This window comes from Dendrobates tinctorius, unplaced genomic scaffold (genome assembly GCF_039654945.1).
Source record: "Dendrobates tinctorius isolate UK_male_01 unplaced genomic scaffold, ASM3965494v1 ptg000192l, whole genome shotgun sequence".
Lineage (NCBI taxonomy): Eukaryota > Metazoa > Chordata > Amphibia > Anura > Dendrobatidae > Dendrobates > Dendrobates tinctorius.
Genome location: NW_027361859.1, coordinates 5,308,859 through 5,325,975, shown reverse-complemented (window position 1 = coordinate 5,325,975; position 17,117 = coordinate 5,308,859). Strand labels below are relative to the sequence as shown.

Sequence of the window (17,117 nt, the reverse complement as noted above, 5' to 3'; positions counted from 1 at the left end):
AACTCCTATGAGGAGGCAAAGACGCAGACTTGCTCTCACTAAATACATCAGAAAAATCGGCTAGATAATCAGGAATATCATGAGACTGAGGAGAGGTGGAGAAAACAGGAGCGTTCCTAAGAACACACTGACAACCCCAACTCACCACAGACCCAGATTTCCAATCCAAAACTGGATTATGAGTTCGCAACCAAGGAAAACCCAGAACAATAGTATCATGCAAATTATGCAGCACCAAAAATGTACAATTTTCTTGGTGGTCTGCGGCAACTCGCATTGTCACCAGGGTCCAAAACTGAGGTTTATTCTCCGCCAAAGGAGTAGCATCAATACCCCTCAAAGGAAAAGGCGTCTGCAGAGGCATCATGGAAAAACCACAACGTTTAGCAAGGTCCAAATCCAGCAGATTAAATGCTGCTCCTGAATCCACAAAAGCCTTCGTGGAAAATGTGGATAAGGAGTAGATCAGAGTAATTGCCAAAAGAAACTTAGGTTGTACACTGTCCACAGCAAATGTGTGTGCAAAACGTTTCTCTCGTTTTGGGCAGACAGAAATAGTATGAGATGTCTCCACAGAAAAAACACAGCTTATTACGCCTTCTAAACTCCTGACGTTGCGCCCAAGACAAAACCCCATCACATTGCATAGGTTCAGACGTTTGTTCAAATGGTGGCAGCGCCTCCCGTGTAGTCCTACGTTCACGTAAACGCCGATCAACTTGAATGGCTAATGACATAGAATCATCCAGACCAGAGGGAACAGGAAATCCCACCATAACATCTTTTATGGTCTCTGATAAACTCTTCCAAAAGAGAGCTGCCAATGCACTATCATTCCATGTAGTAAGGACCAACCACTTTTGGAATTTTTGACAGTATAACTCTGCAGAATCCTGACCCTGGTTTAATGCCAACAGGGTTCTCTCAGCTTGATCAACAGCATTAGGTTCATCATACAACAACCTCAAGGCTTGAAAAAATGCATCCACATTAGTCAGAATAGGATTTTCAGGTGTCAGAGAAAAAGCCCAATCCTGGGGATCGCCGCGCAGCAAGGAGATGACAATTTTAACCTGCTACACAGAGCTCCCCGATGAACTAGGCTTCAAGGCCAGAAATAATTTACAATTATTCTTAAAATTCAGAAATTTGGACCGATCCCCAGAATACAAATCAGGAGTAGGGATCTTAGGTTCAGCAGCATGTGACTGAATGAGGTAGGTAGAAATTCCCTGCACTTCAGCAGCCAGCTGCTCCACACGATCAGACAATTGCTTAATCTCCATTAGGAAAAAGAAAAAAAAAATCCTCCTACGGCCCCAGAGAAAAAAGAGGAAAGAATACAAAAAAAAAATCTGACACTTTTTTTTCCTTTTTTTTTTAAACTTCTTCCTGCTTTTGAGTACCCTAGAATCTTCGGTATGGCTGGTGATTCTGTTATGAATGGGTCACTGAGGAGAAAAAAACAAAACAAGCTAAGTCACAGAAAACCAGAGAGGTTGGTAACTATGCAGATTGCAGTAGCCGTGGAGCGTGCCTACGATGAACCTAGACGCCTCATCATGGCCGGAGGACTTAATAAGCCTAAAGCAAGAAAAGGGAAAACTAACTGCCCCACAGCAGACCCCAAAGGAATAGATAGCCCCCACACATGTATTGATGGTGAAACAAGATGAAGGCACAAACACAGGCAGGAAAATAGGCTGAGCAAATGATGGGGCCCAAACTAACTAGACAGGAAAGGAAAGAAAAGACACTGTCTGCAACCTGCAAAAAACCCTACAAAAATAAAGTCCAACACTTTTGATAGCAAAATTAACCCTGAAGTCACTAGACTTCTCCCACTATATCAGGACTCTGAAATATTCTGAGACAGAGCAAAAAAGAGACCGAACTAGTAAGGGACAAAAAGCCAATTGGCAAAATACTGATAAATAAGAGTGGAAATTCAGCACAGCCACCAGCCGGGGCTGGCTGATCTCACAAAAAACTGAATAGACCAACAAAATCAAGTGTGAACATTAGCAGAAAAACTTTTTACTTCTGTATACTATGAGTTGTTTTTAATGGTTTCAACACTCCAATTAATTAATACCAACTATTGATATGGTTACAATCTGCTGTATATATATGTATATATAGTCTCATCTCTTTGATCCTTCCTAGAAGGTAATTGACTTGTTCAACCAGATGGTCAAATTGTCCAAGCAGAGCAAATAACTGGTTTACACTTATCTACCAACAAAGGACCTTTGTTGCCATAATTAAATTGGGTGTGTAAACGTTCCCAAGGATGTTATCTGGTGAATTCTCATCTATTTGGTTTCAGGGGACTTTCTCATTAGCATTCAAGGATAGATCAAAGCTTTTAACTAAGACACATTTGGATGCTTTTGGGGGATATAAAAAGGGGACTGATTAGCAGAGGGAAACACAGAGAGACAGGGCAGAGGGGAGATGATCGGACCAGACGAGGACACGGAGATGAGAAAGAGATGGACCTGAATTCTACCTGAATAATGTAATGTATGTTTAATTCACGTGTATATTTATTGTTTATACTGTTTATTATTTGATCTTATCATTTATTAAGTAAATCAATTTAGTAAATTCAATTCTTGTGTAAACATTTTCTTATACATTACAATCCATTGGAACCCTTACAATACAACTTCCAGAAAATACAAGGAGTTAGGCCATAAAACAATGTTGCCCCCTTTGTCCGCTTCACAGACCAAAAACTCATTGTTATTTTGCAGATCCAATAATACCTTAAGTTCTTCCTTACTGAGATTCCTATCTGTGAGGTTATCAAGATGCAAAGCCTGGATATCTCGACACACATGATTAAAAAAAGATCTGACCCATCGGGAAAAGGAGGGGGTAGCTTGTGAGGGTAGCCGTCCTGTAAATTTTCTTCTGGCAGTGTTGAATATATGATGCGAAATGTTTTTGTGTGCAATATAATCATTATAATTTGTTATAACTAACCAGTTAGTTACTATGCCCGGGCAACGCCGGGCTCTTCGGCTCGTTCTTGACATAAAAATGGCTTCTACCCTGTGTGAATTCTCAGATGTACAGTAAGATTTGCTTTCTTGGTAAAACATTTTCCACATTCTGAACATGAAAATGGCTTCTCCCCTGTGTGAGTACTTTTATGCTTAATGAGATCCCCTTTGCAATTAAAACATTTTCCACATTCTGCACATGAAAATGGCTTCTCTCCTGTGTGAATTCTCTGATGTACAGTAAGACTTGCTTTCTGGGTAAATCTTTTCCCACATTCTGGACATAAAAATGGCTTTTCCCCAGTATGAATTCTCTGATGTACAGTAAGATTTGTTTTAAAGGTAAAATATTTTCCACAGTCTAAACATGAAAATGGCTTCTCTGTGTGAGTGCTTTTATGCTTAATGAGATCCCCTTTGCAAGTAAAACATTTCCCACATTCGGGACATGAAAATGGCCTTTCCCCAGTGTGAGTTCTCTGATGTACAGCAAGATTCGTTTTCCTGGTAAAACATTTCCCACATTCCAAACAAGAAAAAGGCTTCTCTCCTGTGTGAATTTTGTTATGTGCAACAAGACTTGTTTTGGAGGTAAAACATTTCCCACATTCTGCACAGGAAAATGGCTTCTCCCCTGTGTGAGTTCTCTGATGTGCTGTAAGATTTGTTTTCTTGGTAAAACATTTCCCACATTCTGAACATGAAAATGGCTTCTTCCTTGTATGAGCTTTTTGATGTTCAGCATCCCTTTTGATGTTTTTATTTTGCTTATCAGTCTGTAATAAATCAGAAGATTGGACTTGTTGATAAGGAATAGATGATATATTTTTGCTATGAACGGCTGGCGGTTTATCTGGAATATGCTCTTCATATATATATGGTTTGACACTATAATCAGCTGCTTCAAAATCAGTAACTGTGAGATGTCCCTCTGATGTACAGTCATCTGCCAAGAAAAAAAAAACAATTTTTTCATAAATTCTGCTTTTAGCAACAAATTGTATTCATATTTAATTACTAGCTGATGAAGACGGGTACAATCTGTAGACTTCAATACAAGGACTAGTAGTTTATGATTTTAAGCCAAGACGTTGCATAATTTTTAGTTCCTCTTCTAATGCTACCTTTTTATAGCTTTAAGTTTCAATGTACTTGTCAATACATTTTTGTAATGAAAATATTCAGTGGAGAATCATAAAGAGGTCTGTAAGTCAGTGCTATTAGGTGGTGTCTGTCTCATACACTCCCTGACATATACATGAATTATAGCACAGAAAAAGGCAATGGGGAGGAGCAAGATAGTCGTGTACATAGAAGCCATGACTTTATTTGTATGTATTTTTGTATGTATTTTCATTACAAAATTAAGGAGCAAAGAGAAATAAAAGGAGGACAAGTGAAACATTGACTTAAGACCTATTTGGAAGGACTGGGGCACCTGAAAATTAATTTGAAGCAGTGTTGTTATCCTGTCATGGTTGCCAGTCTCTGGTCCTAGGGGTTATTATCCAGCTTCAGCTACATAAAATGTATTTTATATTCCTTGCAGAAAAATTTGGCCATTTCTGCGTCAAGATGAGTTCCGATTTTTGTTTTAAGTACTGAATCTTATAAAAAAAATCATATTAACCCCTTCACCCCTCCCCAAACCATTCCTCTAGCGAAGGCGTGTCTAAGGACTTCCAGTGTCATGGAATTACCACATTATTGGCCTGAAGAAGGTGCCTCAATAGCGATTTCTTGAAAGCATTTTTAGCCATGGGAAACAAATAGTAGAATTGCTTCCGGGCTTTTAGAGATTGATTCCCCCATCATTTCTTTAATCATTTTAAGAACACCTTACCAGAAGCTCACCAAGGCCAGGCACGCTCACCATATATGCAACATTGAACCCGCCAGCACAAGTTGGATACTCCTGCGAACCATTTATGCAAAACCGAAGGAACACAATACCATCTAGATACTATTTTAGAACTAGTTTTCTGAGCTTTAGTGGCTATATTAGATTCATGAGAGAGATGGAAACATTTGTACCATTGTTGATGGAGCTCCCTTTCCCACGCCTTACAAAAAGGGGAAAGTATATCCGGATCACTATCCAATAGAAGCCTATAGATATCGTCTGAGACTGTTTTTTGCAACACATTGTTCTTCACGTTAGTGGTAAATATAGGCTATTTTTTGCGTTTATCTGGGAAAATTTCTGAATTTTTGCAAAAACTTTTTACAGCTTTTGCAATTTTGCAACTTTTAATTTCCTTTTACTTGAAAGGCTGCACACCAAAGAAGATGTGGGATGAGATGAAAGAGGTTTATGGTGATGATTGCCCATCATATGATGTAGTCAAGAACTGGTATCGTAAATTTAAATGTGGTTGGACTTTGGTGCAAACACTCAAATTCCAGGGCAACCCCACTCTGCTATTGATGAAAACACCATTCAGCAAGTGAAGGTCGCCATTTTGGAAAATCACCGCATAACCATTCGCCACCTAGCCCAAAACGTCAAGATTAGTGTGCAGTCCATGATAAAAATCATCCAAGGCCATCTTCACTTGCAAAAGGTATCTGCTCGCTGGGTTCCCCGACTGCTCACACCTTTCCAGAAGCAGGAACGAGTCGAATGCTCTCAGGCACTATTGATGATGTGCCATGGAAACCAGGAGGACTTTTTAAATGGACTGATCCCACAGGATGAAAGCTGGGTCCATCACTATGATCCTGAGATGAAAGGTTGGAGCCTGGGATTATATTCTTATATGCTACCACCATACCTCCCAACTTTTGAAGAAGAGAGAGGTATAAGGGCTTAGGTCATGCCCCTGACCACACCCATTTCACAACTAGTCACACCCATATCCACACCCCAATCGCACCCATTTAGCACTGATAATCACTCCTACTGGGGCCACAGTGGTTGGTACTATGGACACACTGACTGGTACTGAGGAAAAGAAAGAAAGAACAGAGAGAAAGAAAGAAAGGAGAGAGACAGAAAGAAAGAAAGATTAGAGAGTGAAAGAAAGAACAGAGAGAGCGAAAGAAAGAACAGAAAGAGGGGAAAGAAAGGAGAAAGAAAGAAAGGGGAAAGACAGAAAGAAGATAGAAAGAAAGAACAGAGAGAGAAAGGAAGAACAGAGAGAGATAAAGGAAGAACAAAAAGAAAGAAAAGAGAGAAAGGAAGAACAGAAAGAAAGAGGGGAAAGAACAGAGAGAAAGAAAGGGGGAAAGAACAGAGAGAGAGAAAAAGGGGAAAGAAAGAACAGAGAGAGAAAGAAAAAGGGAATGAAAGAACAGAGAAAGAAAGAACAGAAAGAAAGAAAAATGAAAGAAAGTAGAGAAAGAAAGAAAGAGGGGAAAGAAAGAAAAAAGAAAAAGGAGAGATAGAACTATGGGCACACTGACTGGTACTGAGGAAAAGAAAGAACAGAGAAAGAAAGAAAGGAGAGAGACAGAAAGAAAGATTAGAGAGGGAAAGAAAGATTAGAGAGTGAAAGAAAGAGAACAGAGAGCGAAAGAAAGAAAAGAAAGAGAAAGAAAGAGGGGAAAGAAAGAACAGAGAGAGAGAAAGAGGGGAAAGAAAGAACAGAGAGAGAGAAAAAGGGGAAAGAAAGAAAGAGAGAAAGAGAGAAAGAAAGAAAGGGGAAAGAAAGAAGAGAGAGAGAGAGAAAGGAAGAACAAAAAGAGAGAGAAAGGAAGAACAAAAAGAAAGAAAAGAGAGAAAGGAAGAAGAGAAAGAAAGGGGAAAGAACAGAGAGAAAGAAAGAAAGCGGGGAAAGAAAGAACAGAGAGAGAAAGAAAAAGGGGAAAGAAAAAACAGAGAGAGAAAGAAAAAGGGGAATGAAAGAAAGAACAGAGAAAGAAAGAACAGAAAGAGAGAGAAAAATTAAAGAAAGAGTGAGAAAGAAAGAGAGAGGGGAAAGAAAGAAAAAAGAAAGAAAGGAGAGAGAGAACTATTGGTACTATGGGCACACTGGTACTGAGGAAAAGAAAGAAAGAAAAGAGAAAGAAAGAAAGGAGAGAGGCAAAGAAAGAATAGAGCGGAAAGAAAGATTAGAGAGTGAAAGAAAGAACAGAAATAGAGAAAGAAAGAGGGGAAAGAAAGAACTGAGAGAGAGAAAAATGGTAAAGAAAGCACAGTGAAAGAAAAAAAGGGAAAGAAAGAACAGTGAGAGAAAGAAAGGGGAAAGAAAGAACAGAGAGAGAAAGAAAGAACAGAGAGAGAAAGAACAGAGAGAAAAAAGAAAGCAGAGAGAGAGGGGAAAGAAAAAAGAAAGAAAGGAGAGAGAGAAACACAGAAACAGAGAAAGAAAGAAAGAAAGATTCTATAAAGATACTATAGCAGCCCGGCTCCCATTGTAATGCCCACCAGAACCTCCCGATGTGGGACATATGATCTGCTCACATGGCCAGCATCCCCGATTCCAAGGCGATCCCTGTTATGAATGAGTCACCGAGGAGGAAAAACAAAAACAAGCTGAGCCACAGAAAACCAGAGAGGTTGGTAACTAAGCGAATTGCAGACCCCTGATCCTATCCACACAACTAGCAGTAGCCGTGGAGCGTACCTACGATGATCCTAGACACCTCGTCACAGCCGGAGAACTAAATAAGCCTAAAGCAAGAAAAGGGGAAATCTAAACTGCCCCAGAGTAGACCCCAAAGCAATAGACAGCCCCCAAACATGTATTGTCGGTGAGACAAGATGAAAACACAAATAAAGATAGAAAAATAGGCTGAGCAAACGATGGGGCCCACACTAACTAGAAAGGACAGGAAAGGAAAGATGCTGTCTGCAATCACGCACAAAGCCCTGCCAAAAAATGTCCAACACTTTCTGATAACAAAAACCCTGAAGTCGCTAGACTTCAGTTCCTTATATCAGCACTCTGGTATATTCTGAAGACAGATTATGGATATACATAAATCCCGGCAGTTCGTGATATGGTGTGGCAGTGGTGGGATAACTAAAATAAGCCCCCTGCGGTAAATTGGTAGGGCAAGACTAGCTTGCTGTTTTTCATCACATTATTGGCAGAGGTGGGATAACTAAGATAAGCCCCCTGCACATGTGATAGCCGTGTGCGGCCAAAGGTCATATAACCCCCTTACCCTGACAGGGGGTATTGTCTGCTTGACCCATTAATGAGGACACTGCGTCGGCCGTTGCCGACACCATTGATTTCGCAGCAGGAGCTGCAGTATTGACTTACTTATATGTTTGCGAATTTTTGAACCATTGTATTGTACTGTGCCTTTAATACTGTTTCTGTCAATACTGTTTAATTCTTTACCTCCCTGCCTGGAGTATTTCCCCTGTAGATAAACCTGTTAACCCTTGCTCTGCCTGTGTACCGTCACTGCACCCTGTGTTCCTGCTCACAACCTTACACTCTGAGGATTACACGGTGATGGATCTGAAGCATTCCAGTCAGCTTCCAGCACATCACTTCTGGTGAAACGTCACGTGCGAGATTTAAAGTGCTCCTCGGGGCTCCGCTGTGTACTCCTGTGGGAAAAGTAAGCTCCCGGCCGGTACAGCGGGGCAGACTTTCAAAATTGGGACTGTTCCGCTGGATCCAGGATGGTTGGGAGCCCTGTACCACTCTGTATACCCATCTATTTGACCTGTGATTATTTGCACACAGAACATATACCTGAAATCCAGGACTGTAGTGCGGTATCTTTCAACTTATAAATTTTGTTATGTTTACTGCCAGTGATGGGTTAGTCCAGAAACTGGGTAGCAGAGAATCATCCAACAGGAGTGAGGGTATGCAAGAATTATACACAAATACAAGATGGCAGCACAATGTAAAAGAATTGTTGGAGCGTTCTGAATAACTAAACTCTGAAGTCTCAACACTAAGGCAAGGGTACCTGGCCTAAGAAGATGATGTCACAGAGAGGCATCAGGCAACTTGTAAACCTTGGCACGGAGCACAGCAAAGAACATCAGTTGTATGGAAAAGTAACCAAGTCTGGATAGGACACGTGATTAACAGAGCTATCTCCAATGATTAGATCTATCAATGGGGACAGGGGGGACTGACTCCTTATCAACAATGCAATAATGAAACTGCTGCTACCTGCCTGTTCATCAAGATCCAACCTGTACTGAAAAGGCAGCCAGTGCTAAAGACATCTCCTGCCTGTCCATTATGTTTCAAATTGCACTACAGCTGCTGCTAATGCCCTTAAACAACCAGAAATCTTTCGCCTGTCCATTATGTTCCATACTGTGCTGCCCCGAAGATGGAACCCTGCCCTGTGCAGGGTAGATCTAAGAAAAAAACTCCCAAAAAGGGATAATTTTTGGACGGTTAAAAGAAGTCATTGCTTTTTCACAGCCCCCAATGTCCTTCTCTTGGAAAGGATGCTTACCCAGCTCAGAATACAAATTTAGCAAGACATTAAACAGATGCCCCCCAAAATTTATTTCTCATAGCTAAAATTATGCATTACTTGTCATTTGGCATACATAGCAGTACAGAACATAGTGTGAGTTCAAGAGAATCAAATATATATTTATACCAATCATTGAATAAGTAAAATATAGAGGCCACTACTCACTTGTCCTTTCGTCTGAAAGAATCTCCTCTCTACACTCCTCATCAATCCTCACATATGTCTCTGTAGTATTAATAAGGGTCAGATCTTCACCCTGAAACAAATATTTTAAAAGTCACAGACAGATGGAGAAGTCACATCTATGATCAGCTCTAATCCTGCCATCTCCGCCATTCTCATTACACAAGTATAAAACATATAATACTGTGGATAAAACAAGACTGAGCACAAGACCTTCACAGCCGTCTACACATCATAGGGGAGATCTCATGACATCTCTCCATTTACCTGATGATCCTGAGGAACATTGGGATTTTCTTTGCGGTCCTGTGGAAGAAGAGGATGGGGACATCTCTCTGCTGCTGTTCTCTTACTGGATAGAACTGGAGGAAACAGACAAGACTAAATACACATGGTCATAATTATCTGTATGCAAAGAATTAATTCAGTCGCTGTATATTACCTGGTGATGTGAGGGGCTGGGGAACCTCCATCATGACGTCCTTGTACAGATATTTGTGCCTTTCTAAATATTCCCACTCCTCCATGGAGAAATAAATGGTGACGTTCTGACATCTTATAGGCACCTGACACATACAATGATACAGTCATGCCCCGATCCCTTTATAGCGTTACTGTATAATGTCCCAGCATTCCCAGCAGTGTCACCTCTCCAGTCAGCAGCTCAATCATCTTGTAGGCGAGTTCTAGGATCTTCTGGTCATTGATGTCCTCATGTATCAGGGGCTGAGGTGCAGGCCCCGTGATTGGGCTCAGCGGTCTTCCCCATCCCTCAGACACAGGGTCCTTACAGCGCTCACTAGAGGTCTTCTTCACTACTGTGTAATCCTGGTTATGGAGAGACACATTAATAAATCTCACTACAGACATTTCCAGAGTCCTCACCTCTCCAGTTCTGTCCATCTGTTATTCCCATAGATAAGAATGATGTAATGTGATGTCATCAGAATCTCTCACCTCTCCAGTAAGCCTGAAGAGGATCTCTAGGGTGAGGTGTAATATCCTCTCTGCCATCTTGTCACTTTTCCTTTCCATTCTTGATGGGTCAATCAGGAAAATTCTCTTACATAGAAGATCTCCACTGAGATGATAAGATATTGTAGAGACCTGAATAGGAAGAAGATGAGCTAATGTAACATCATAAAGAATCCGGTGTAATAACACAATTACTAGAAACTTTATATTCAATCACTGGCAGAAGAAATGATGCTGACATGTATGGCACCCAGGCCCAAAAGTTACCCTGAGACCCAGAGCAATTTAGTTATGCCCTGTTCACATAAAAAAGTAAGAAATGTTCTACTCTTGGCCAGTCTGGAGACCAAATTCGGTCATTCAAATGAATAGATTGGAGAAAAAAGCTAGTCAGCATATAGATGGCATCTGTGTGATAGTCTTTTCTTTACAGACTGCTTGCTGGGAATTGCTTGGGAAACCGCCTAATGCATGTCTGTGTTTTTATCCCCTTGGGTAAGAAGGAAGGATCATCCCCGCGCTGCCGCAAGAAGAAATCCAAATATTGTAGAGGTTTCAACGTGGTTTATTCTACGCGTTTCAGGGTTCAGGTGACCCCATCATCAGGACATACCACAAATATTAACAATATTTGTGGTATGTCCTGATAAAGGGGTCACCTGAACCCTGAAACGCGTAGAATAAACCACTACAATATTTGTAATTCTTCTTGCGGCAGCGCGGGGATGATCCTTCCTTCCAACCTAAGTGTATGCTTCAACCAGGTCCTGCACTGACCTGTGGATCTGCAGCAGCCACCACTAATATATGTCTTTCCTTCACTCTCACCAGGTGAGTAGTTCTCTTGGTGGGAAACTCTGTGTAACGTTTGATAAGACCCTATTTGCACTTTTGTGTCTCCCTCTTTTCTCTGACTTTTTATCCCCTTGGCAATATACAGTGTGTCCGTAAAGTCATGGTGCATTTTTGACAGTCACTGGAAAGCATCAAAAGACGATAGAAATGTGAAATCTGCTCCAAATAAAAGAACAACTCTCTCAGTTTCATACTTATTCAGAGCAGTTTGATGTGGGCTCCATTTGTTGCCCTACACACATCCCAACGATAGTGAAGTTCTCGCCACACACGTGTAAGGACGTCTGGTGTAACAGAGTGAATAACGTCTGTGATCCCCTGATTTCGGTGTTACGCCATCATCTGGCAGGTGCACACGCTGCCACATCATCCTGCAGACACTGGGAGGGTTTTCCTTTTATTTGGTCCAGTTTCACATTTCTATTTTTATCTTTTGTTGCTTTCCTGTGACTGGTCAAAAGTGCACCATGACTTTACGGACACACTGTATAAGGCAGCCCTACATACAGGGTCTTGAAAAAGAATTCATACCCCTTGACATTTTTCATATTTTTTCATGTTACACCCACAAACTTAAATGGATTTTATGTGATCCCCCAACACAAAGTAGCAAGTATTTGTGAAGTGTAAAGGAAATGATACATGTTTTATTATTATTTTAACAATATAAATGTAACAATTGTGCCATGCATTTGTATTCAGCTCCTTGTAGTATGATACTGCTAAATGAAATCCTGAGTGACCAATTGCCTCCATAAGTCACAGAATTAGTAAATTAAGTCCATCTGTGTGTAACTTCTACTCGGTATAACTACAATTGTTCTGTGAAGACGTCAGAGGTGAGAACATTGGAAATCAAAGAGTATCATAAAAACCAAGGAACACACCCGACAAGTCAGGGATAAAGTTGCAGAAGAGTATAGAAGGGTTAGGTTATAAAAAAAAATAGCCCAAGCTCTGAACATCTTACGCAGCACTGTTAAATCCATGATCCAAAACCTATAAGGAGTATAGCACAACTGCAAACCTACCAAGTAGTAATGAGTGAACGTGCTCGAATAGCATGTTATCCGAGCATGCTCAAGTGTTATCCGCGTATCTTGGACATTCTCGGATAATATGTTCGAGTCCCTGTGGCTGCTTGTTTTGTGGTTGTTAGGCAATCCCCGCATGTGTTTCAGCTATCTGACAGCCGCAAAACATGCAGCGCAGGGACTCGAACATATTATCCAAGCATGCCCAAGATACTCGGATAACACCAGAGCATGCACGTTATCTGAGCACGTTCACTCATGACAACTACCAAGACATGGCCGTCCACCTAAAATGACATACATCCCAAGCAAGGAGAGCACTAATTAAAGAAGCAGCTAAGAGGCCCATGGTCACTCTGGAGGAGGAACTACAGAGATCCACAACTCATGAGGGAGAATCTGTCCAAAAGACAACTATTAGGGATCGCCCACACGAGAGTATAACACGGCCGACTGATATGGGACAATGCAGATCTGCATTTTTTTCTCATGACGATTTGGCATAAGAAAACAATCACAGCATGCTGCAAGTGCATCCGATAACAGAATCATGCACCCCCATACAAGTCTATGGGTGAATATGAAACAATGGACTGCGCTCAGATGTCAGTCTGATTACCAGGAACACAGACAATGGCGAAGATGAAGTTACCGTATTTTGCGGATTATAAGATGCTCTGGATTATGAGACGCACCCCAAATTTTGAGAAAAATAAGAAAAAAAACCCTTTGTTTTTAATAAAATGGTGGTGCTTCTTATAATCTATGTGTGTAATTGCTTACCTGTGGTGGTGGCTGTGGTGAAGTGGGGTCCCAGGCTCGCTGCTGGAAGAGGCAAGACTGAAGCGTTGCTGCAGGCTGGGATGAGGGGGTGTTCGGATGTGCAGCGCGCCACTTCGGTTGTCCGGCGGTGCTGCAGGGGTGTCCGGCGGTGCTGCTGGGGCTCTGCCGACATTTTGTGAAAGGCCAAAGCCCCCGCAGTTTCATGGTTTCCTATGCGGTGGGCTTCGGGAAAATGGCTGCCTAGATCTCCATCTGCGAATGAAGCGCCCCCCCGGCAGTCATTTTCCTGGAGTCCACCGTATAGGAAACCATGGAACTGCGGGGGCTGGTATTTCTATGCAGCTGCACGCTCCGCTCCCGAGTGTCGGCGGCAGTGCCACGTATTAAGATGCAAGACTCATCTGAGTTTCTCACATGAGTGATCCCTGCATTAAATAAAGACACACACGAAATCTGTGTTAGGCCGGGATCACACTTGCAAGAAACTCACATGAGCCTCGCCCCTCAGTACCTGGCACTGCCGCGGGCACTCAGGACCAGAGTGTGCAGCTGCATGTATTTCTATGCAGCTTAACCGGGTATTGAGGTGAGAGACTTGTGTGAGTTTCTTGCAAGTGTGATCCTGGCTTTAAATGCAATATCGGTTTAATTTTTTTGTAAAATTGGTGTGGACTCCCGTGCAATTTTCATTGCCAGAGAAGGAAAGACGGTGACTGGGAGCCGATGTTTATAATCTGGGAAGGGGTTAATAACCATGGATGTTCCCAGGCTATGAATATCAGCCCGCAATGGTATACTTAACCTTTACTGGCTATTAAAATAGGAGGACACCCCAAAAAAATGATGTGGTGTCCCCCTATAATTTATAGCCCAAAAGGCTATGCAGACAGCTGCGGGCTGATATTCATAGCGTATTAAGGGACCATGGTTAATGCCCCCCCGGCTACAAACACCAGCACACAGCCGCCCCAGAAATGGTGCATCTCTAAGATGCGCCAATTACGGCACTTAGTCTCTCTCTTTCCACTGCTGTGTAGCTGTGGCATATGGGGTAATAAGGGGTTAATGTCACCTTTGTATTGTAAGGTGGCATTAAGCCCGGCTTAGTAATGGAGAGGTGTCAATAAGACACCTATCCATTACTAATCCTAAAGTTTGTAAAGGGGTAAATAAACGCACACACAGTAAGAATAAAGTATTTTAATGAAATAAAACACCACAGTTTTCCCATTTTATTATACTCCTAATCCATGTGAAGCCCTCGATCTCCTGATAAAAAAAACAATAAATAAAGACAAATACTTCCTGTTCCGACGTAGTCCTTAATAATGAGTGTCCCACGATGAGTCCCAGCACTGCTAGATCTGGATGCCTGACATCCAGACATAGCAGAGCTTGTAGTAGATGACCACCGAAGATCTCTGGCGATCACCTACACTCTATTTCTCGCGGTCAGCTGACCAGGAGAACTAGCCTAGGGTGACGTGAGATAACCCCCGGTCACGTGCACGGCAGTTCTCGCGGTAAGCTAAGTTATTGCGAGAACTGCAGTGGACACAGACTTCTGATGGTGGGACAGGTAAGACCTTATGTAAATTAGTAGACATGCGTAATAAGCTGTGTTTTCACAGTTATTACGCATGTGACTAATCATTAGATCTGGTTTTACCACATCTAATGATAGTCTATGGGAAATTTACGCTGCGGGGACGGAGCGTCTCCGCACTGTAAATAGACAAGCTGCGGTCTATAAAGACGTGCTGCAATTCCAGTTACGCAAGTTTACTGCCTGCATCTCTGAACACAGTGGAGATGGTATTTCATGAAATCCCCTCCACTATGCTGTAACATCTGGACGCAGCGTCAAACCCGCAGTGTTTACTTACCGTGGAAACACATCCTTACAATGCACCTCATCCTGAAAACACCATCCCCACTGTCACATGGTGCATCATGCTGTGGAGAGGCTTCTCTTCAGCAGGGGCAGGGAAGCTGGTCAGAGTTCATGGGAAAATGGATGGAGCTAAAAACAGGGCAATCCTCGAGGAAAACCTGAGACTGGGGTGTAGGTTTACCATAACTAGAAAACCCCAAAAAAGGGCCATTTTAATTATAGTAATTTATCCCATATCCATTGCATAGTGAATAACTTATGTTGATAGCCCCCCAGGAATCCTGAGAGTAAAGCCCCTTGAAACAAGACTTTCAGCACTCTATATTAAATTAAGCAAAGGTGCACAGGCTCATTCTCATCATTCACTGTATATGGGACTGCCAGAGAAAGCAGAGTATAGCGCTCATATAATTCCTGCAGTCCCATAGACAATGAATAATGCCCAAGCCCGAGACTTACCCATCTACTGTGCCCCAGCTAGGAAGTGTCTCACCATACTGACCAATCAGTACTATTCCCACATACAGGGCCCTCACTACATTATCTGTACTCTAAAAGGTATCACTGTGTTACCTGTGGTGTTACATAGGACTGAAGATGACATCTACATTATCTGTGGTATTACATAGGACTGCAGATAACAGCCACTACATTGTCTGTAATAATAGTTATCATTGTGGTGTTACATAGGACTGCAGAAATAATCTACTACACTATCTGTAATGTTAGATGGGACTGCAGGTAACATCCACTACATTATCTGTACTCGGAGACTTATCATTGCTATCAGAACATATACATACGCGTTGTGTCAGCACACAGCGATTAATACATGAACTCCAATATTACTGTAAATGGTAAAAACATAAGGTGCTGCTAGTATTTTTTGATGGAGTAAAAATCCATCCAACCACGTCACGGTGACCTTTACTATGGACGGTGCTTATCACTAATGACCTCTCCATGTGCCGAACATCTGAACGGGGAGAGACGAGGAGACCTTGTGTGGGAAAGTTACTAAGGAGCGAACGTTCTTAACAATTACAGCAATATTGGCCTCCATGTAGTCATATAAGTCACAGGTCAGACCCCAGCGACCAGCAACGGGGGAGAACGTGTGTATTCAGGGGGGAAACATGGAGAACGGAACAGCACAGAGATGGTAAAGAGCATTTATTATATGGGGAGGAAAAATGGCCGAGTGTGACCAGCGGCTAATCCTGAGAGAGAATAACGGGGCCCCAGCACCTACCTCCACCTGCAGAGCCGCACTCCACATATATGGCTGCTCTGTGCGCACAGGACCTGGGATGAGGTCACAGGAGGGGAGGAGTCAGGGGTCACATGATCAGGGCCTCAGTGTATGCAGGACTCTGCTGTGCTGGTTGTCATGGTGCTGGATGAGGGGAAGTTTCTGTGTGGGGTCAGGAGGGGTTTACAGGGGGGATGTAGCAGAGCCGTGTGTGTACGAGGTGTACGGAGCGGAGCCGCGTGTGTACGAGGTGTACGGAGCGGAGCCGCGTGTACGAGGTGTACGGAGCGGAGCCGTGTGTGTACGAGGTGTACGGAGCGGAGCCGTGTGTGCGAGGTGTACGGAGAGGAGCCGCATGTGTGCGAGGTGTGCAAGGCGGAGCCGCGTGTGTATGAGGTGTACGCAGCGGAGCCGCGTGTGTACAAGGTGTGTGGAGCGGAGCCGCGTGTGTATGAGGTGTACGGAGAGGAGCCACATGTGTGCGAGGTGTGCAGAGCGGAGTCGCGTGTGTCTGAGGTGTACGGAGCAGAGCCGCGTGTGTACGAGGTGTACGGAGCAGAGCCGCGTGTGTATGAGGTGTACGGAGAGGAGCCGCGTGTGTACGAGGTGTACGGAGAGGAGCCGTGTGTACGAGGTGTACGGAGCGGAGCTGTGTGTGTGCGAGGTGTACAGAGCGGAGCTGCGTGTGTACGAGGTGTACAGAGCAGAGCCGTGTGTCTACG

The 17,117-nt window shown here is 42.8% G+C and overlaps 1 protein-coding gene across 3 annotated transcripts in view; it reads right to left on the bottom strand.

The window, feature by feature from the left end:
- Positions 1–16,473, bottom strand: part of LOC141055789 (uncharacterized) — a 123,227-nt gene extending 106,754 nt beyond the window's left edge. Inside the window, exons 1-7 of one of the 3 annotated variants that reach the window (XR_012221534.1) lie at positions 16,396–16,473; positions 10,560–10,709; positions 10,251–10,430; positions 10,045–10,168; positions 9,870–9,964; positions 9,585–9,675; positions 2,772–3,957 (exon numbers count right to left, since the gene is read on the bottom strand). Coding sequence is in view for 2 of the 3 variants with exons in the window: in XM_073552494.1 (XP_073408595.1) it covers positions 3,056–3,957; positions 9,585–9,675; positions 9,870–9,964; positions 10,045–10,168; positions 10,251–10,430; positions 10,560–10,709; positions 16,396–16,422 (1,569 nt within the window). In the remaining variant the exon portion in view is untranslated. Of the gene's footprint in view, positions 1–2,531; positions 3,958–9,584; positions 9,676–9,869; positions 9,965–10,044; positions 10,169–10,250; positions 10,431–10,559; positions 10,710–16,395 lie in introns of those variants that run through there. The other 2 variants (XM_073552494.1, XM_073552493.1) reach the window with 2 other exon arrangements.
- Between the last annotated feature and the right edge of the window lie 644 nt (positions 16,474–17,117).